Here is a 23055-nt window from a genome sequence, read left to right as displayed (position 1 = left end):
TGCTTTGCCATTTTTTAACTACAGCTTCAACTGATTTATCATCGAAAATATTTACTGTTAAAATATTTATGTTAATTTATTGCAAATTTCTGTATCATTGTCAACAGAAAATTTTAAGTAAATCATTTCTGAAATATTTTTCTAATATTGATCAAAATATTAAATTGTAAAATAGAAACCACGTTTACCACTCTGCTTAGATTGTTATAAAGTTAATTTATGAATAATATGAATAAAACGTTTTATATATATTTTACTGGATGGAAATGTCAATAACAAGTGTACTGTAAATAAAGCTATGTATTTTGTATTTTGTTACCTTATGCATACAAAATTTTTTAATTTTTTTTTATTATCAGAAGATGAGTAATATATTTTTTTATAAAAATACAATGAAATTTTAATAATTTAACATGGGAAAAAAATAAATCAACAGATAATTGATTTTTTAATTTAAAAAAATAATCAATAAATGGTTGAATTTTTTTTAAAATCAAGTAATGTCAAAGTAAAGAGTAATATATATGATAATGTTACATTAATAAACAAAATATTTATTAAAAAAATAATAAATAAATTATAATAAAAATTTAAGTACACCAATTTTTTTAAAAAAACATTTAAATCATCAGCCTTTTTAAAATACACTTTAATACCTTTATTTTCCTTTTTAAATCTTGAATGAGCACGCCTACCCTACTGTGTTTTCAGGAACTTTGTTTCATAAAATTCTTATTCAACCGCTTCTGAATATATCAGTGCAGAAATCTTTGCACAATTTGTCTCTCAGATTTTATAGATTTTAATCAACATATGATTTAAGCAAATGTTTTTTTTTATCATGAATGTATTTAATCTTCCTAAATTAATTGATAAGCATCTAAATTATAATAAATAATCACTATTTTTGTGAGTATCTTTAAGAAGATTGTATAATAAATGACTTGGTTCTTATAATAAAGATCTTGCATATTAAATATCTCATCTGATTTTGGCTGTAGATCAGCATCAGACGAGTAGCAGTCGTTAGTACAACAATTCAACATAACCATGTAAATTTTCCAAATTTACACAATTTAGCTATTAGATATTATAGTACATTTGGATTAACATATGTTTGTGAACAGGTGTTTTCTATTATGAATATAAATCAAAATATCTTCTTAAATTAACTAATATGTACCTAAAATACATAATTTTGTTAGTATCTTTATATGATGACTTTGCTGAAAAAATTACGTATTCAAATGTCTCTTAGTCTTTCTATTTAGTAATTTTTTAGTGTTTCAAGTTATTTATGCATACTCTAATCTATCTTTATTTTCTGCATAATCTTTATTTTATGCATAACTGATTGAATCTTTTTGTTTTGTTACATTATTATATATTAATCTCTACTACTTAAACTTATATGAAAAAATGCTGTTTGAGTAAGAATCACATAATTAAGCCTTTAGCATTTTTTTACTTTTTTATTTATTATTTTTTTATGTTGAGAAAGTTGTAAGTGATATTGCATGCTAATTTTTCTTCCAAAAGTCGCACTCTTCTGAAAGAGCTTTACTACCTCTTTTTTAAAGTTTGGTTTATATCAAATTCAGTGTTTAAGATTCGTACATAAATAAATAAATTTAACGCTGAACATATATACACTCTTTATCTGAACTCATGAATCACTTAATTTTTATTTTGTATATAATTGTTGCTTATTGGGTATTTTTTACTTTAACTATTTTTGTTGCTAATCGGCATTTTTTATATTGTTCTAAGACATTCTTCTTTTTCGTATATTCAATTTATTTTCTGTTTTTATATATAGAAAAATTTTGTATTCTCTGACTTGGAAGACTTAGAATTTGTTGTTCAAAAGGTTTCAGAACTTTTAGCTAAAGTACCTGATGTAAATCATGTGTAAGTTTGTTTAAATTTATTTAAAATCTTTTCTAGATTTTGGACACTTTTTTTCTAGTTATTATTTTCATTCACTTGCAAAGGACAAATTATTCTTGAACTGCTGCTTGCTGTAAAAGTTATAAGTTTGATTTGACTTTCAATAAGAGCATAGTAAAACCCCTATTATCTAAAGCTCAATCATATGGCACTTCATTTATCTGACATCCCTTCCAGAGCGCATTAAAAGTATCTCAAACATGTTCCATCATTATTACAACAGATGTTACCCAATTATGGTGGTAACTAATCCAAATAATTTGGTTTGGCTAATCGAAGAACAAAACAGAAATTATGTCAATATTTCTTTTTCTTGATATTGTAATGTTATTTATGCTAATGTTTTTTAAGCAATTATTACTGCTACTACTTATATTAATTAATTTTACTCATCTTTTAATGTTTATCTGACCTCACTTATCCCACTTCTAAATGTCCCCAGATTGTTGGATGATTTTGATTTTTTGACTTATCCCTGGTCCCAAAGATGTAGGATGATCAGGATTTAACTCTAGAAGGTTAACTCTAGAAGGTTAACTTACAAGTAATTGAAGGAGGATTTTTTTGTCAGCTAAAAATAAAATTTCATGTAATTAAAGTGCATGTTTACATAAAAAGTTTAACTACTAAAAAAAGGTGAACATGTAAAATAAATATTTCAATGATAAAGTATGGAAAAGGAAAAAAAATATCTTGCACTTATGAGTTACAACATTAATCAAGATATATTAATTGGAAGGTTTAAAAAGCACAAAAAAAGGAATGTTTTTGTTTAGAAAAAAAGATAGTTAAGGGTTTCTTTCATTGAAAGCTACAATTTTTGTAGCAAATAATTTCTAACAACTAAAAAATATAGACCACTAAAGAAAATAAAAAGTATTAAAATGACAATGCTTTGGATTAATAGAATATTTTTGGCTTGTTTTAATGTATTGTTTATTTTTCCTTTTAAATTTTTTTAGGAATTTAATTACTGTTTCATTTGAATACTGAATTGCTTATTTTTGATTTTTTCCCCCAGTTATGAAAACAGAAATTCTGAAAATGGAAGCATTGATTCATCTTCAAGTGGTTTGTATTTTTAATTCTTATTTTATTAAGATCCTATGTGTTTTTCTAAAGCGATGCTTGCAGACTTCAGCTTTCTTGTTAATTGTGTAATGATTGATACTTTTTATTTATTTAATGTGACTAAATATAGGATGTATTTTTTATGGAAACAGTTTTATTGTTTCAAGCGTATTTAAACTTATTTTAAATTTTAATAAAAGTGAATTCCAAAGTAATTTTATGCTTTGTTGTATGAGTCTTTCACATAAAGAATCTGATACATCAACTACAAAATTAACATCATTAACAAAACACTTTAATATCTATAAAGTCACATTTTTAGATTCATCTAATTTCTGAAAGTTATTTTGATGATTTTTGTTTTATAGCTCAAGTTATATCAAATTAAAATGGGTCTGATGGTTATAAAATTATTAATTTTAAAAGTACATAATACTTTTTCTAACAATTGTAGGTAGCAAGCGTCATTGGAATATTCAAGATGCCTTGTATAAATCGTTCCGCCCAGAGTCTGTTATCGAAACCCCCGAGGAAATGAAAAAGGTTGAACTATGGAATCACCACTTTTCTGAATATGGAAGGTGAGAAAAAATTTGCTTTTTTTTCATTTAAGGTTTCTTTATGTCTTTAGAAATCTAAATATTTTTCAAAACAACATTTATAATAACTTTTCAAGCCTTCAAAATGTAATATTCTGCTAAAAATTATCTTAAGGCTCTAAAAGTTTAAGTTAAATTACAAAATTATGTGTTGGCAATTGTTTAAATTCTATAGACAAGCTTTTTCATCAGAATATGGATGAGGTAACAAATTAGTACTTGGATCACATCTCTAAAACGTAGCTTTTGGAGTTTGCTGTTTTGATGTCGCTGCTGTTCAAAAAATAATCTGAAAAGTTCAATCGTTTCCATCTTGAGAAAAGAGTGGAAATATTCTCTACTTCTCTTTTTATTACAAATTATTTGACTTTGTGTAAAAACCAGAACTTTAAAAAATAAACATTTCGTGTCAATATAAAATATTTTCCATTGCTGCATTGACAATATTTTTGTCACTTTTCCGTCAAAATAAAAATTCATAGAAAATATATATTTAAAAATTGAGAATTCACTGGGTTCATTTAAGGTAGAAGAATTAAACGATTAGATGTAAAAATCGTGAATTATTATTAAATAAAAAATTAGTCTTTAAATGATAAACTTCTTAAAATGTGAAGAAATTTAAAACTGGCTTCTAAAGCTTTGTGTCCCTTGGTTGGCAACAATGGTTTTGACACAATGACTATTTATGGTTCTTATTCCTTGTATATATATTTTTTTACAGATTTCTTGAAAACAAATATTTTATTCCTTATTGCTGTAAATTCGATTGCACCAGTTTTTTTTATCCTTCTAACTTTAAGAAGAAATTAATACAGTTAGAAATATTGAAGTTTTCTGCTGGATTCTCTGAAAAATTAAGAAAATATCAATAACATAACGCAACAATAAGATAAGATCAATGGTAAGATAATAGAAAAGATAAGAAAAAGATTCAAAGGTTTTTTATTCTTTTTTATTTCCAATGGTAAGGCAAAAAAGTACAAATAGAAAGATGGAATAAATAACGAATACAAATGTACGTAGGATAACAAAGAAAGAAGACCGAAGTCAATGCCTTAAAAGTTCTCTTGCTTCCCAATATCTTGAGGACTCAGTGTGTCCATGAAGGGCCCCACATAGAAGCAGGTGATCCCTGCCCAATTTCTCTCCAGATTTACAAAGTGGACAAAAAGGCATGGTGGAAAGGCGTATGCGGTATAAGTGAGCAGAATGACAATCGTGGCCTGTATATAAGCGGAAGGCTGCAACTGCATCACGTCTTGGGTTGTCAGGAATTAAACTTTTCAAAGCTGTGCGAGTCTGAAGGTCTCGCAATGAGTTGGTTTTAGGGACAGTTTGATTTTCTAAAAGGAAGTTGCTGTATTTGGTTATTGTAGCAAATTGGCACCTTTTTTGGCAAGTAAATCTGCCTGCTTATTGCCCCAAACACCACAATAGGCTGGCACCCACTGGAGGACTATTCGTTTCCCCCTCAAAAATAAAGACCTCAAGAGGTCTTGACATCAGGAAATCTCAGGTGTCAAGATTCAAAGGTAAGATAAGATAAAATAGAAATAAACAAATAAATGAAAATTTAAAAAATAAAGTAAATAAAGAAATAAAAGGAAATAAGAACAATAGAATGAAAAACTGCAAGCTTAAAAGTAAAATAAATCTAAACCAGTTTCATAATTATGGATAAGAGTAAAATATTGATGTCAATTTTACTACTTTCATCCAACTTAAATAATAAGAATCCATAATAATACCTATTCCTAGAGATTTTTTTAGTAGCAAGTATCTCCATAATAGACTATATACATTCAAGGGGTAAGATTTCTGAATTATGTACATTTTTTAACAGTGCCACTAAACAGTCTTTGAAGATTGCTACTGAATGAATTTAATGGTTTGTTATAATGTATTCCCGAGGAAAAAGAAGAGGAAGAAAAATAATATATAAAAAATATATATAAATAAACAAATATATGTTTAAGATTTTTTAGTGAACTGATAAAAGAAATTTTTAGTACTTAAATTTCACTAAGGGTTAGTGCAATATTAAATGCACTGTCTCATAAAATGAAATAAGATAATAAAAGAGTCAAACAGAAATTCAAAATTACGATAAATAAGAGCCTGATAACTGAGGGCAGGTCAGTCAGATTATTGTATGCTTGTTTAAAATAACTGTTATTGTATCTTTTCCAGTTATAATTATATACTCAATCATATAAATAGCTTTTTAATATTACAACACAATTAATAAGTATGCAAATATAAATAATCTATTTTCCAGAATTATACTATCATTTTTTTAAAAAAAATATGTTTTCTTTTTGTAGAGGCATTTTAAGTTATCATACTGTCAAAGATCGAGAGCTCGTGTTGAAAGGTATACCTGTTCAACTACGTGGTGAATTGTGGATGTTGTATTCTGGGGCTGTAAATGAGGTAATATTAAAGCTAATTTCATTGTTTTGAAAAAATAAAACATCTGAATTAATCAATTAAAATTTTCAGTCTGCATTTTAATCTTAACATTAAATATTATGGAAAATTATCTCTGTTATAATAAGAAAACTGCAAAAATTTCGCTGAATATTAAATACTTTTCTAGAGCAAGCTATTGGATATAGGCTTCGTTAATATTTTTTATCAAAAGGCATCTAAATTATTTGTGTGTTTTAAAAAATATTTTCAAAAATTTCTAATATAAACAAAATATGTTTTGCCTTTTTATTTCATACTGCTAAAACCAATTACACCAGGTGTTTTATTAATTTGAGTAGCAGGTAATTCTTCTTCAATGTTATGACCTAGAACAGACCAATGCCATCCCAGGCAGCTTCCACGGTCACTGTCTAGGTCACAAGGTCACTGTTCTCCAACATCTAACAAGCCAAGATCTTTTCCTACATTGTCCAGCCACCCGATGGCTGGGCAATCCTCCTTTCCTGTTGCCAACCGTAGGGTTTACCAAAAGTCAGTTTCCTTTCAGGATTGGGGATTTCTAGTCTTTACAAGTGACCTCTTTTACGATATGCCATAATGATTTGGATGATGTGGGCTTTTTTATTTTTTGTAGAGCTCATTGTTATAAAGTATTCGCCGTATATTATTTTCATTCACAGAGCTATAAATTTTCTTGAAAATGTTTCTTTTAAAGACCAGCAGTTTATCTTCCTACACTCGCAACAGTACAGGACTAGTTGTTTAATTAGGATTTTATAAATATTGATCTTATGTTAGTATTCTTTTTAGCCCATAAAAACTCTTGTAATTACTTACTTATATTAGTAAATTTAATTTTTATAAATTTACAGATTCTTTGAAATATTATAACATGTCCCTGTTTAAAATGCCTATGACATAGTTAATGAAACAATCCAGCACCCTAGTTCTGTTTCTTTTAAAATATTTTTTTAGGTAATTTATTTGAGATTAAAAATTCTTTCTCCCTTTAAACCAGCTGGCTTTTTATCCTGGATATTATGAATGGCTAGTGCATCAGAGTCAGGGGAAGCAAAGTATTGCAGCAGATGAAATAGAGCGAGATTTGCACCGTTCACTACCTGAACATGAGGCTTTTCAGTCTGACGTTGGTATTGATGTTCTTAGAAGAGTTTTAACTGCATATGCATGGAGGAATCCTAGCATTGGTGAGAACTATTTAAAATTTTTAAACAGATTTTTAATTTGATTACTAATTCTTCATCAATTTAATTTAAAATATAATATGCTTCATGTAAAACAATTTTACTAATTAAATACTTAGAATTTTTCCTTTAGATAATTACATTTTAATATTTATATAACTATAGATTTTTAATTATTAAAAATAATATTCTTTGATCTATATTCAGGTTATTGCCAAGCTATGAATATTGTAACGTCTGTCTTGCTAATTTATGCTTCTGAAGAAGAAGCATTCTGGTTGCTTGTTGCTATTTGTGAAAGGTTGCTACCTGATTATTTTAATACAAAAGTTGTTGGAGCTTTAGTAGATCAAGGTATTTCTTATTAGTATTATTCACATTAGCATTGAATTAAGCTTATTTTTTTTCTATTAATCTTTTTAAAACCAAGCTCAATGGACAAAAATCAAACGTACATAAATTTCATACAATTTTTCATACAATTAGAAAAACTTGTCCACAGCGCAGGAAGTAGCAGATCTGAACTTTGAGTTAACAGTTAAAAATGCTGATTTCAATTAGTAAAGTTTTTTTAAAAGTAAAATTAAGATATTCTATTGAAGTCAATTTTTTTAAAATTTCTTTTATTTCTTTGAAAAATAATACATAGAATTGTTTAATTTAAAGAGTGTTGCTTATACAGATTTGTTTGAATTAATTTTTATTTTATAATAATTTTTTTTAACATAACATGTATTATTTTAATGTTGTTTTGAATGTCTATATTTATGTTCTTATGTAAAAAAAAAAAAAAAAAAAAAAAAAAACTAAATAAAGTGGAAAGCAGCATAAAAAGCAAAAATGAAGCAAGCTAGGAGACTCGCCAAAAAACTGTAAATAAGTGTAAAAGAAGCTATAAATGCAAAAAAAGGTTTTAAAGCTATAAATAGGAATCATTAATAGTCTCAAGATGCAAAATGAAGTAAAGCACATGTTACAACAAGTCCCGACTTGATAATGTCTGAAAACTTTATCAAAAATGTGAGGAAAGGCAAATTAAATATAAATAATTATTTAAAATGAAACTCAAATTGCTTGACAAAGCTGTTTTTTTTTGTTGTTGTTGCTATTTTCACTCATGTTGAGTATGTTACTGTCTGATTTGTTTCCTATTTATAGATAAATATACTCTAAAGCAGTCCATTCCTAAATAAAGATTGCTTTCATGGGTAGAAGAAAATTTAATTTTGCTATTTAGAGTTTTTTTTAAAAATAAGAACATTAAAAAAAAAGACTTGTTGGTTTTGTTGAGTTTATAACATGTATGCCTGATTTTTAGGAGTTTTAGAACATTTGACTAGTGAGCATCTGCCAGATATTCATAAAAAACTGGTGCCGTTTGGTGTCTTATCTATGATATCTCTATCATGGTTTTTAACCATATTTCTAAGGTAATTTATATTTTAGTTACTTGCTTTAATTTTATTTTTGGTTTGTAAATAGATTAACTATAATTCATTATAAAAATAGGGTTTTTGCTGTACAGAAATGGATAGAAATTGATAATTTTAAGTATTGTCCACCGTTAGAGTCTACTTTTCCTAATTTTCTGGCAGCATAGATTGCTGATCTTAAAAGGCAACTTAATCTACATTATGCTTTGGAATTTGTTGTTTTGTGAACAAAAAAAAACCCCTGCTCAATCCATCTAGGAATCATTATTGAAAACAAGTTGTTGTCGAAATCTGAGCAAGTAATGTTTGAGGAATATGGTGGGTGGTAGATTTCCCACTGAGTACTTTTTGACTGAATGTCTCCTTTCTTCCTATTATGACTGTAATTCACGTGGTACTTAATTTTGTTGTTGATTTCCAAATTCAATAGCAAAATAATATATTATGAAACCTTAAATTTAATAATGATAGAGGTGTTTTGATATTCATCAAGTGCGATTTAAAACTAATTTGTACTCCAAATAGTTCAATCTAATAGCTTATTTTCTTTTGTTTACAAAATAAAATCGAAATAAGGCGCAGCTAAAACCCAAACTGAATAAGGGTATAGAGAGTTTGGTTATGGTTTAAAGTAATTTAAAACTTATTTTTAAACCCAATAGTTTGATCTAATTACATATTTTTTCTTTTGATTGAGATTAATTTATAATTTAATTTTTTATTTCAGTGTCATTCCTTTTCATTCTGCTGTTAATATAGTTGATTGTTTTTTCTATGATGGTGCAAAAGTAAGTGAACTGTCTTTTTTTTTTATCTCTTTCTATTCATAATTTAATCTTTGATTATATTGAAAATAAACTTCAACTCACATAAAATGTTAATATTATATTCTTAAAAAAATCATATTATAACCATTATAAAATGGAAAAAGAAAAATGCAGTTAAAAATGAGTAAAAAAAGTTGTTGATTTTTTCCTTTAAGATTGTTTTAAGTTTGTGGATTCTTTTTTTAAAGTTTTGAAAATTAAGAGCGTAAAGATTTTTGGGAAACAAGATTGATTTGACTAATTAATTGTTATTACGAGCAATCGTTATCAGTTGAGAATTAGTCTAATTTAACTGAGATTAATGGGTTAAAATTCTTTTGAAATTATACTAATCTTTGACTTGATTCTGCCCGAGATTTGCTTACCAGGATGACATTTAAGCTTTTTTGAAGAAAAATAATAGTTTAATCCGAGCTGTCTGTCTGCAACACAATCTTCATAAGATGATTCATAAGCTCACAATCTTCATAAGAACACAATCACCCTAATTATTCTTTTATTGTTATTATAAAACCTTTGTAAACTCTGCATTGCACATGTCATAGTAGTTATTGGTCTCGATGTAGAAATAGGGCATTTTGTTTCCTGAAGACTGATATATTGGCAACTTTGAATTTATAAAAAAATTAAAATGGTTTATTCCTGTATTAAAGTTGAAAGGAAGGTTACTATCAATTATTTTAAAAGTTACTAGTAAATTTCAACTATTCTGGAATTGCTCCACTTTTTACTATTCTAATTATTGAATTTTTTGAAAATTGTAATATAATTTATTAAATTCTTGAAATTAGTATTTTTATTTAAAGAAATTCTTATACTGGCTATATTTCTTCTGTAGGTTGTTTTTCAAATCGCTCTTAAAGTTTTGGAAGCGAACAGACAGGATCTTCTTGCATCAAATGATGATGGAGAAGCCATGACTATTTTAAGTGAATATTTAAGCAGTGTTGTTTCTAAAGAGGAGAATTCGTCTTTTATTAGCTACCAAAACTTCATTCCTGAATTTTCTAAACGGGTATGTTAAACATGAAGAAAAAACTAAATGGCATCAATTATTTTGTTTTGATAAAGCAATGTTCTCTTTTACTTATTTACATGTTTTTAATTTAGTCTGTGGCTCTGTAAATTCACATAAAAATTGCTTTTGTGAAAATTGTTCTTTTATAAAAGGAACTTAAGTAAAATGCATCAATGCAGCTCATTAAATGCAGTCAAATCTGCCTAACTAGAAACTTGATAATTGTCAATCTAAGTAAAAAAATAAAAAAATTTTAAACATATTTATTTGATGTTTTAAAAAGCTTTTAGTCAAAACATCTTGTTTCAAGATGTTTCTTTTTCAAGCTTGTTTCTTTCCATGATAACTGCATATTTTTTTCTATTCTAAACTGATTTTTTGTTTGTAAATTATATTCTTTGCCTCAGTTCAGAAGTGGGCAAAATTTCAATGCTTTTTGCGATTTTGTCATGATAGGCAACATTTTTTCTCTTTTTAATATTATTTTCTTTGCATTACTAAGCTTCAAGAATTTAAAGACTTTATTTGATTATGATTTATTTTTATATATATTATTTAAGTACATACTTGATTTTTTGTTATTTTTATCATTATTGATATTTTGTATCACATATTGTAACTTTTTTGTCTGGTTCTTTAGAAAATCCATGTTAACAAGTTAGTTAAAGAAGCTTATGCTCAGTATGGATTTATTACAAATAATACAATTGAGCAGCTTAGAATGCGCCAAAGATTACGTGTAGTTCAGGTAAAACTTTATTTTTCCTATTCTATTGCATATGTGTTTCAATAATTATTTTTTATTAAGTTTCTCTTTAATTTAAAAAAAGTGATTTATCTTTGCTCATTCAAAGTAATTGCATTGGTTCTCTATTTTGGAATTAATATTTAAACATTTAAAACTTGTTTTTATTTTTCTACATATCATTCAAACAATCATAATCAGATTCATGCAATGATAAATGAGATAATTTTATCATTTAAACTAATTGCCAATTTTTATTCAGAGCTAAATTCAAAGAATTTTAAGACATTTCATTTTTTTCCAAGTGTAAAAAATTTTAACTAAACTGAAAGTTGTACTTTTTAGTTCGCCGATCTGCAAAAAATTAATCTGTTTTTATTTTTTAATTATTTTTTATTATTTTTATTTTATTTTAATGTGTTAAAAAATAAATAAAATTTAAAAACAGTTGGCTAAGGTCTACGTTTTTTGGTTGCTTTTTGCTTGCTTATGGCTAACTGAAAAGTAGCCTATAAGTTTACAGCGGTTGATATAAAAAATTGCAACAAAAATGTCTTAATATTCAAAATGTTTATCCACTTAAAGTTTTAATATTCAATATATTTGTATTTACTGGGATGTCAACTAAAAATATGAATGTTCAAATAACTTAACAGAAATTTGTATTAATCAAAATAGTTTACCAGAGAATAATTTAATTTAACAAAAAATATTGTATATTATACTTACAAGAATGTACATTCTGCAAAATTTATTTTATAATTACAACGTATTGCATAATTGTAACTTATTGTGCCTATTGTAAGTTCATATAATAATGATTCCTTTGAATATAGAGTCTGTATACAGATCTTTATATATGGAGTTTAATGTATGCAGACCTTCATATATTTGTTCTTTGTTTACAGTCTTTCTTTTGTTTGTAAGTGAAATAAGGATTAATGGAGCCTTATAATTTTTTTACAGACATTTCTTTATTATCCATTTAATAGATTTATTCTTTAACTTTTCTTTATTTTCTTCTTTCTTTTTTTCTTAATTTTTTTTTTGTAGTAAATGAATAATCCCTTTATTATTTTACCAGATTTTGTTGTTGTTTAAAACTTATGAATGTTGTTTAAAACTTACTTATGAAACTATTATGAATGTTTTTTACAATTGTATCATAAATCCCTCCCCAAGAAAAAGAAATTACTCATGTAATGTGTTTACTTCACATAAGTGATTCTTTGTTTTAGGAGCTAGAAGATACAAATCGTCGGAATATAGTTAGAAGTGTTTTCTATGATAGTTTAATTAAATCAGTTTTTTCTCAAGAAGAAGTGAACGAAGTGTATACTTTTATTAAAGTGAGTTCTTTTATTATTATAATCATTTTATTGTGTTTACTTTATAAAGATATAAGTAATATGCTTATGTTAAAATACATTAAATTATTAGATATTTCTTATAAATTTTTATATCTAGGGATGATTAACGTTTTTTTTTTTAAATTTTTTAAATTTATCAGCAAAGATCAGAGAATTTTCCACAATTTTCTATATTTAGTAACTTTATATATTTTTTCTTTTTTGTCTCCATATTTTTTTTCTCTCTTTTAATTTTTGCATCAGACATAATTTATGACACAGTTTGATTTTACTACCTCTATTAGATATTATTATAAGTTTGTTACCTTTAGAATGGTACTACATGGCTAAATTTTTTTTGAGCCATCAAACTTTATTTTTAGTCAATCATCTTATGTAATACTTTAAGAACACATTTTTAAGATGACTTTACTTGAAATCGTTATATTTTTATTAGTTTACATTTGTTATTATTCAGGTTACAATTTTACAGTTGTTTTATAGAAGAAAATATAGTTTCTTTTATTGCCTTTTAATGAAAAAAATATCCTTGATATTATGTTTCATTTGTAAGTTTGACTATTTCATGTTAATTCATGTCAAACTGATACTTAGGAAGAACAATTACGCCAGTTGTATTGGAGTCCAGCTGTTGTTTTTAATGGTCAAGAGAAGTATGATCCCAATATGCCTTTTTATGAGCAGTGCCTGATAGATTATGATCTTTTTCGAATTTTTTTCAATCTCTTGCCACCTTGGGGTCGAGGAGAAAATGCCAAAGTACTCTGTGCTCGAATTTTTAAAGTAATTATTTTTTGATTATTGTTCTTTTGTGAATCATTTATTTTACTTGAAGCAATTTAAAACTGTATTTTTTACATATATTTTGCATTGGCACTTTTTTTGGGAATTAAATTTGGTGGTTTTAAAAATAAATAGATCATACTTAGGAACATTCTACTATTCCTTGCAAACATGTATGAGATAAAGTTTCGTATTAGTAAGAGCAGTAGTACTATTTAGTACTTTTAAGTTGAACTATTTCATACTGGTTTTAAAAAAGTTCTTTTAAACTGACATAGTTGTGATGAGGAAATATTATGAATCTTAATTATTTTAATCATTAATTGAAAGATTCAAATATTTATAAATTTGTTGTTCAAGTATCTATTCATACAAACGATGTTTGCCAATTAAAATATGGATAATGACCACCCCCCTTTGCAATATTTAATTTTAAATAATGCAAAGGGTGGACTTAAAATAAATTTTAAATAATGCATTTATAGAGTAAAAAAAGACCAACTAATTTGAGTTTTTAATGGTAGACAGTGTTGCTTTTTTGTTTTTCATTTAAAGGAACTGACCCCATATATTTTATTTCAATTTTTGGCTGTGTGATCTTTCTTTTTTAACAGTTATTAACAGTAACTATATGGAATTAATGTAATTTTTTTTAAAAAATAGCTTATATTTTAATTTTTTTCAGTTGATTGATGATAATCAAGATAACATGCTGAGCTTTTTAGAATTTCTTCAATTTCTTGCCATAGTATGCCGTGTTGATGTTGAAATGAAACTTAAAATGCTTTATTTGTCCCATTTAATCAATTCTACTCCAGATGTTCGAAGTGAAACAACATCCCTTTCAGGTATTTCTTAAAGTTTATTCAAAATTATCTTGCCTGTTAGGTTCTTAATTAAAATGCTGTCGTAAAATTTTTTTCTGTTGTTTCATATGTTCGCTGTTACAAATACGTTCGGCACTTGTTGTTTGAAATAAGGTGTTTAATGCATTCCTTATTTTAAAATATGTTTTTGGTAATTGTGATGATATTCATAATTTCTGTTAGTTAATTTTTTATCAATTTTGTATCTCTATTGTAAAAAAATCTATATGTATGTATCTTATTACTATTTACTTATTTTACTTAAGGTGTTTTTTCTTCATTTTGATTAAAATTGCATAAATGATCTCAAAGTTATATGAGAATTATTGCTTGCTCTTAAACATGGTGCATAGCGTTTTTAAAAAGTGCTTAAAGGTTCTTATTTTCAATTTTCATATTTTAAAAGCCCTTAAAGGTGCGTTTTTATTGAGTGTTTTTAAAAAGTGCTTGATATTCCCTTCTTGAAAAAGAGATTTGCTTTTTTTACCATGTCGATTTTAGACACGTATTATGCAAAAGTGTGGATTTCACATTGTTCTATTCAAGATTTTCATAATTCATTCAACTACAATTCATTTCAGCCTATCCTCGGTCCATAGCGTATGAAAGCTGCAATCATTTTGCATATTTTATGAAATACTTGCAAGTCCGCATGTGCATCTACTGAGCTGAGTTCGGTGAGATTTTAGCACTCTCATGTGTAACTCTGCTGCATTTTGCGAGGCTTCATTTTCCTCCCTCATTTTTCAATCCGAAAAATCTCTCGATCTTTTTATGGTATCTAATATAACCAAGAAAAGCGTTCTTTGTTAGAAACTGGTTATTTTATCATAATCTTGTAAAGTCTGAAAATTATTTTGCATTTTGTCAATGTATATAGTGCTTAAAAAGTATTTAAAATGTGCTTATTTTTTGCTGACAGATTTGGCTACGCACCCTGTTTAGATAATTCAAGAAGCCTTCTCCACATAATTTCAATAGTTTTTCTATTGTAGTTTTACAAAATTGTAATAGTTATTACAATTTATCGTAATTTTAAATATTTTATACAGGTGAACCCGAAGAAGCAGCTGAAGCTGAAGAGTTTTTTAGCAGTATTGAAAGTATTGCACCCAATGATGATCCTTCAAAACCGTCCAGTAATCCTCCTTCACCTGTTAATGAAAATACTGGTAATTACCGATACCAAATAATACTAATTCAAATTTTTCAATAATTTTTTTATGTAGAATATATATTTAATAGTGATCATTTTTATGATACTTGTACTACTTGCAATTTTTCACTGGTAATTAATATTTTTTAACGTAGTCAAACTATTTATTTTTTTTAGACACTTTCCATCCTAAAGAGCTTAAATTATATTTATTCAGTTCCAGTCAACAGTTGCCAAGTATGACACAAGTAAGTATGACTTTCTCTTTACTTTTATTCTTTACATAAATGAAACCCTTTTACTAACATAAATAGATTACAGATATGTAAATCTGGATTTAGTACTCAAACAAATTAAATGAACTGACTTTTCAATTTTGATTTGATTAATTGTTGATGCATGAACATATGTGATGTCTCATTTTTTTACATTATTTTAATGCAGATGTGCTTTTGTTCCTTTCTGTGTCTCTTTTTTATATTGCAAGCTACTGTTCACTTGCGAGCTCGGTAGTTGAGTTAGTGCCACATGCAGAGAGCATCACAGATTGATTTTAGCCATGTATAAAAAAATAAACAATGCATTAAGCAAAAGAAAAAAGAATTCTGACACAATTAAGTTAATATATTGATCTCCTTGTACTAACAACAAACCTTTAATCTTCATAGAAGTTTTCATCTTCTCTAGTGAAGTTCAAATTTATTAATTTTAAGTATTTTCTCTTAGTACTTTAATTAATTTTATATGTATTGTCGTATTTCACTTTCTTTCCTTTTAAAACTTGCTAACCGACCAATGATAATATTTGAATCCAAATATATTACCTCAAACTCTGCAAACAAATGTTAGAATTTTTCCAAGATGTTGCAGATCAATATAGAGTTTTCTACTTTTGGGCTTACAAGTCCTATCATGCTCAAGAAATTTTTTTCCAAAAGAAATTTTCTTAGATTAGTAAAAAATGACAATAACAAGTAAAATGCATGTAACATGCTTGAACTTCAATGTGTTTTGTTGCACAGTCAGTTAGGGCATTGCTCAAAGTGTTGCTAGAAGAGCTGATGCCCAGGAGTGTGAGTGTTGTTGTTGTTTTTGAATTTGCCTTCCCCCCCCCCTTTTTTTTTTGCAATTGTGTATTCAATATAATGTCATGTTATTTCTTATGAATTTAAGTTATAATCATTCTTATTCCTTCATTTTCATCTGTTTCTATTTTATTAAAGACCCTAGATAAGCATTTTTTTAAAAATCATCTTTATATGTTTAAATTAATTCGATAGTTTTGTTCTGTTCAATTTTACTGAAAAAGAAATTATTACAGTGATTTTAAAACTTATTCGTTTAATTGTTCAAATTTAGGTTTATAAACTTTATTCAAATTGAAATTCATTTAGTAGCATATGATCACTATGTTGCAAATAATATATAAATAAATAATGAAAAAAGCACTCTTGCAACAGTCAGTTTATTGGAAAAGGAGGTCCACAATATCAAGACTAATGATACAGGGAGTCATAAGTCAACCTGATTGCCTTTACTTCCCAGACGAGCTGGTAGTAATCGATCAGAAGCTGAATGATTTTTAAGCTGTCTATGGAGATTGAACCTTAGCTCTTCATAATTTCAGTTCAGTGCCCCTTAACCACTGCCTCATCACAATAATATTAATGAATAATTTTACGTATTACTATTTGCATGTAATTGTAGAAAAGAATACACATGCTTAAATTAAACATTCTTTCACACTTTCTTTAAAGGAACAGTTTATTGACGTGTGGAAATCAATGTATGATATGTTTGCAATGCATCAAGATGAACAGAGAATATACCATTGTATTGCAAAAGTTGGTAAGAAATTTTTCATAATAATGCTGATCCATAGATATATATGCATATAAGTCACGATTTTTCCTTGTTTCGTTTACCAAAATATTAATTTATTTCTTATGCAGATAATGTATTTAACATATTCAACTTCACATTTGGAATAGTATGCTTCTGGTTAATGTCCTTTTACACAGTGGACTTATGTACTTATTTGTTTTACTGAAAAGCTAAATTAACTTAATATAAGTCTGCATACTAATTTATTATTGCATACTTAAGAATTGAGGTTAATTCTCAACTGAAATTTAATTTGTTTAGATTGATTACAAAAGTTTTCAATTAATTAAAAATTAATTAGTTTTAATTAATATAAAAAATATTAATAAATATTAAATATTATATAATTTTTGAGGGATTTTTTGAGAAACAAAATGAGCAATGCTTTGTGTAAGTTAATATTTTTTAAAGTAATATATTTGATGTTTACAAAGCAATTTATGTAATGTATCTTCGAAAAAATGTATGTAGTGTCATAAAATTATAAAACAACTGAATTTTGGAACCATTAATTTGTAATAATAATAATAATCCTCAGCTCAATAAATGAAAGAAGACCAGTTTCAATGTTAATGTGATTTAATAAATTTTGGAGTGTGAAAAGTTTTACTTAGTTGAGTGCTGGATAAATATTTCCATTTTACTTAATCATTATAAATTTGAGCCAACAATTATTAATGAGCAACAATAATTGTCATTCATTATTTTTTGAAATATAAAAAATAGAGTATAGAAATTTTGACTTATGATAGCATTGTTCTATATATAAATAACATCACAATGGTTATGCTTATATTATGAACAATCCTATTAGTCAAAATACAATTTTGGACACTGATAGAGTATTTTTATGTCAAGTACTCAGACAATTCAAAACAAACAAAAATATAAACAAAGATACAAAAGTGACAAAATAAAATCAAAATCAGTTTTTGCATTTTGTCAATGTTGATCTGTATATGGAGCATGCTTTAATGAATTTTAAAAATTAAAAAATTTAATAAATAATTTTTGCTTTCTTGCGGTCTTCAGTTGTCTTGACTGATGCTTTTGTTTAGTTCTTAATAACTATATTTTTATTCTAAGTTAACTATAGTGTCAGTTTTATTTTATATTAGTCGATGATTCTTTATTGATAAAGGAATTAGTAGTTATAAATTAACATGTGTACTTAAATAGTATTTTTATTCTTACATTATAATGGTAAATTCATTGTATCTCTAGGTACTTTACTTCTTCAAATAGGAGAATTAGGTTCAGTCGTCCAAAATTTTGATGACTTTGATCTATACGATGACAATCTAAGTACAAGTAGTCAAAGTTCCTCTTCTAAAGCACCATTTGAGAAACTCAAGGATGACACCTCAGAGGACACAGATCTTGCCCCTCCCAAAATTCCTGAAGTAATTCGGTTACACGCCGACTCCAGAGCCTCGAATTGCGATTCCCTCTATGAGGCACAAAAAGACTGGAGCATCACATTTGAACAATTTCAGGGTACTTTATATACGCAACAATTTTTGATATCGCAGTTTGATTATAGAATTAATCTCTGCCAAGAAATTGAGAGCCACAGAAAAAGGTGTTTTGAAAAAATGATGACATCCTGATTATTTTCATCATGGGTCATTGTTTTTATGTTTACATTTGAATGTTACATTCTAGTCATCTCGAAATCTGCAAACCTTTATTTTTAATTCTGATAAAATGCTGTATATTCGTATATAATTACCTTATTTTATTCTCAACTGTTATTAATAATAATGATTTAAAATCTTTTTTGTATGGAGACAAAATTGTTAAATTGTAGCATTTAGTTCCATATAGTATGAAATTTGATAATCTTTTAGATTTTTAGTCAAAATATTAAATTGTTTAAAATTAGATTTTTATGTTAAATAGATCTGTTTCTTGTCAAAGTTTTTATATACTGAATTTTTTGTACTTTAGAAGCAAGTTAAATTTGTTTTTATCTAATAATTATGTATAAGTATTTACTTTATATATTATTTAGTTTTTATTGTTGTACTATTTAGTTTTTATTCAAATTTTATTCCCTATACGTATTGTAAGAGTTTTTTTTTCTATTTATATGTACTTCTAAAAGATATTCTTGCCAACTTCAGAGAAACCATATTTTAAATTGAACAACAATTATTTTTATTACATTTAAATGCACTAATATTTTTTATTTTGAAATGAGCTGTTGATTTAAATGAAACAAACATGATATTTTTGTTCATAAGACTCTGAAAATTTTTTTGAAGTATTGCTGTATATTTCACAGAGTATAATATATATTTTCATGCGTTGCATTGAATTTTTGCCTTCATATTTTTGACAGTTTTCATAACTATATCTGTTTCTTAGCTCCCTATTTAAATTATATTTTTCTTTTCTCAAATCAAGAGCTTAGTGGAAGAACATGTTAAATCCTCGTTTCAAAACATTATTTTTGGATACAATATTTACATCAACCAAAGCATGTGTTCTTAAACACATATTATGGTGTTATGAACATGCACGGTGTTCTTTAAGAACATACATGATATTTTTAACACTTTTTTTCCTAAATACATTATGGTGTTCTTAAACGCACCTTCTATAGCTGATTTTCTTAAATTCACTGAAATATCTGTCAACATGTTCAGCCATTAAGTTTTATTTTAAAACTTTTTTTTCTATATTTAGAAAATACATTCCTATCTATTTTTGGTCTAGTATAATTATATTTTATGTATTAGTCTCCTGTGATTATATTATATGTATTAGTCCTCAAATGCTTTGATTTCATTAATTACCAATGTTAATTTCGAGTGTTAATGTATGCATTTTCAAGATTTACTTCTAATAATTTTGAATTGATTTTTTAATACATTTTTCTTGTAAAATATTTCGAATGATTTTTGTTTAAATTTAAACTAAAAACAAGTCTCATTACAATTATAATAATCATGTCAATATATGATATTTTAATGCATGGAAAATGTTTATGCGATGAGAATAATTTTTATTTTATAATTTAGACCTCAGTTTATAGTTTGAATAAATTTTAAATTAAGATTATTTTAATTTATGCATGCAGATAAAATATATTTAAATGCACTTTTTTATTTTAACAAATGTACCTTTATGACAAGGCAATAAATATTTTTAAAGAAGTTCCATTTTTAAAGAGATATATTATTTAAAGAGTTATATTAATTAAAGAGATCAAATATTTATTGGAAAATTATTTCATCATAGAGAATTTACTTCATTTGTTGTTTCATTATATAAATTCTTTTGATACTATTGCCATTCCAGATGAGAATTTTTATTTTATAATTTAGACCTCAGTTTAAAGTTTGAATAAATTTTAAACTAAAGATTATTTTAATTTATGCATGCAGATAAAATATATTTAAATGCACTTTTTTATTTTAACAAATGTACTTTTATGACAAGGCAATAAATATTTTTAAAGAGATATATTATTTAAAGAGTTATATTAATTAAAGAGACCAAATATTTATTGGAAAATTATTTCATCATAGAGAATTTACTTCATTTGTTGTTTCATTATATAAATTCTTTTGATACTATTGCCATTCCAGAATATAGTACTTTGTATATTAACTAAGCATCTAACGTAATATATTTCTTTTTTCAACTAATAAATATTTTATCTCTAATTTATGTCTTGCAATATAACTTTATGTATTTGCGACTTTAAGTACCCTAAGTGTGTGCTGTAAATATGTTATTAATGTGCAAGTGTGATGTCTGTACAGCTTGGGTTTAAATTGTAATGCAGGGCAAAAATATTCCTTCTCATTTATTTTTTAAGAAATTGTGTCTGTGAAATCTTTATAAAGGGGAAAGAAAGAAAATCATCTGATGCTTGATTTTTATATTTTAAATATTTGAATCATTCCTGAACACATTTGTATGCATTGAATTAGTAACTCTAATTATATGTATTTGTGTAAAAAGTTTCTTCAATTTTTCCTCCATGAATTTGATCTTCCATTGATAGTTCTCAAAAACAATTTGCAATTTTAAATTCCCTGATGGAAGGAAAAGTCATTAGTTTAGTAAAACTAATTAAAAAATGATTAAAACCTGGACATCTAATAAAAAAGTTTTACCTAGTGACAAACTGTTAAATACCCTCCTCAAGGAAAGTGGTAAAAAGTCTTGACTTTTTGAAATTTTAAATTTTTCTACTCAGTTATTTAATCTATCATTTCAAATTTTGTCTCTTTCAGTGTTAAAAAAATACATAAAAAAAAACATGCATAATAAACTATCTGCAACTTGTTTAGAAAGCTACAAGATTGCTATGTTTCAAAAAAAAAAAAAAAAAAATGAACAAGTCGAATGCAAAATTCCTTAAATCCTTTGTAATTTGTCAGCTATTAGTCTTATTCACTCCTATTTAGTCTCATATTCCATTAAGGGTAAAGAAATTACGTTTGGAAAACTGAGTCTCTTCCTCCTAGAAAGCAATATTTAAGTTTGTTACTAAATTTTGACCCGTAGATCACAGTGTTAAGTTTCTTACCTTTTCTTAAGTGTTTTACTGAGGTTCTGTACTTTTTAACCTTTTACTAAGAGGAAGGTACTTAAAATTTTTTTTGCTAGGTAAAACTTTTTTGCGGTTGTTGGGTTTGAACCCTATTTTATTGTTCAACATATATTGTCGATTTAATCTCGTTGAATACTTTAAACATTGCTTGAAACTGCTTTATTCAAATGTGTGTTAGTACTGTGATATAAAAAATAACCACTTCAAAATGTTCATAAAATGTAATCTCTAAAATGTTTCCTTTATAGTCTCAGTTTAATACATTGAATCTCTCTCATTTTTTTTTTTTTTTTACCAATTCTTTAAGTGTACGCATATCTACTGAAGGAACAAATGTATAAATAATCTAGTCCGTTCAGCTTTCAGTTTGGTAACACTTTTATAAAATTATACAGTAGAATATCGATGAAGTGAAATGCAGATTGAAGAAAACATAATGTGCTCGATCATACAACACTTTGGTTATCCAACACCTTTTTTATCACATGTTAAAGCGTTCTGAACACATTTCAGCATCATTACAGAGATGCCTTATTTGGACCTTGTGCCATTAAATCCCACATTCAATTCAATCCAATCACTGTAGTGATGATGAGTCCAAAATTTGGTTTCTAGAAAACGACAAAAAACGCCATATTGTTTTATTATGTATAATAGAAAAATAAATCGAGTAAAGTTTTTTTTTTGTTATCATTTTTGCTAATTCTTTTGAGTAATTTTACTCATAATTTAATTTTTATGCACTTAAATAATTGAGTTGAAAAAGGTTTCCTATTATCCGCAATTTTAATTTCTAGCATACTCCTGCTCCGAGAGGATCGGGATTTTTCTGTACTGCCTTTTATTTATCATAATTTAGAAAATTGTGTTAGATTAAATATTAACTCAAGTTTTTTTATTGCGATTTTGAGTTGGTTTTTTTTCTTCCAAATATTTCAGAATTAATTCTCTATATCAGTTTCTTTACCCTAATTTATTTATTCTTACATTTATTTAAAAATGGGGCATCTTAAGTAATTTAAAAGTTTTTTAAAATATGCTGATTTAAATGAAAAACCGTTCTTAAAAACACTGATTGTATGTAATTTAAATTTAGACTTTTTTTTCTATTTTATTTATATTTTGCAATTTGATAGATTTTT

At 26.2% G+C, this 23055-nt stretch overlaps 1 protein-coding gene across 2 annotated transcripts in view; it reads left to right on the top strand.

Moving 5' to 3' along the window:
- The window catches only part of Tbc1d8-9 (TBC1 domain family member 8/9), a 34693-nt gene extending 12993 nt beyond the window's left edge, over window positions 1-21700 (top strand). Inside the window, exons 12-28 of one of the 2 annotated variants that reach the window (XM_016060054.4) lie at window positions 1820-1911; window positions 2972-3021; window positions 3476-3602; window positions 5948-6056; window positions 7075-7264; window positions 7469-7615; window positions 8580-8691; window positions 9422-9482; window positions 10360-10536; window positions 11180-11287; window positions 12523-12633; window positions 13249-13437; window positions 14123-14285; window positions 15356-15475; window positions 15637-15707; window positions 17217-17307; window positions 18568-21700. In XM_016060054.4, the coding sequence (XP_015915540.3) occupies window positions 1820-1911; window positions 2972-3021; window positions 3476-3602; window positions 5948-6056; window positions 7075-7264; window positions 7469-7615; window positions 8580-8691; window positions 9422-9482; window positions 10360-10536; window positions 11180-11287; window positions 12523-12633; window positions 13249-13437; window positions 14123-14285; window positions 15356-15475; window positions 15637-15707; window positions 17217-17307; window positions 18568-18953 (2304 nt within the window). In that variant the 3' untranslated portion in view covers window positions 18954-21700. The remainder of the gene's footprint in view (window positions 1-1819; window positions 1912-2971; window positions 3022-3475; window positions 3603-5947; window positions 6057-7074; window positions 7265-7468; window positions 7616-8579; window positions 8692-9421; window positions 9483-10359; window positions 10537-11179; window positions 11288-12522; window positions 12634-13248; window positions 13438-14122; window positions 14286-15355; window positions 15476-15636; window positions 15708-17216; window positions 17308-18567) is intronic. The other variant, XM_087159816.1, reaches the window with a different exon arrangement.
- The last annotated feature ends 1355 nt before the right edge of the window (window positions 21701-23055 follow it).

The sequence above is a fragment of the Parasteatoda tepidariorum genome, chromosome 3, assembly GCF_982258835.1.
Source record: "Parasteatoda tepidariorum strain Cologne lab strain chromosome 3, Ptep-v5.0, whole genome shotgun sequence".
NCBI lineage: Eukaryota > Metazoa > Arthropoda > Arachnida > Araneae > Theridiidae > Parasteatoda > Parasteatoda tepidariorum.
This window is presented reverse-complemented; position numbering and strand designations above follow the sequence as displayed.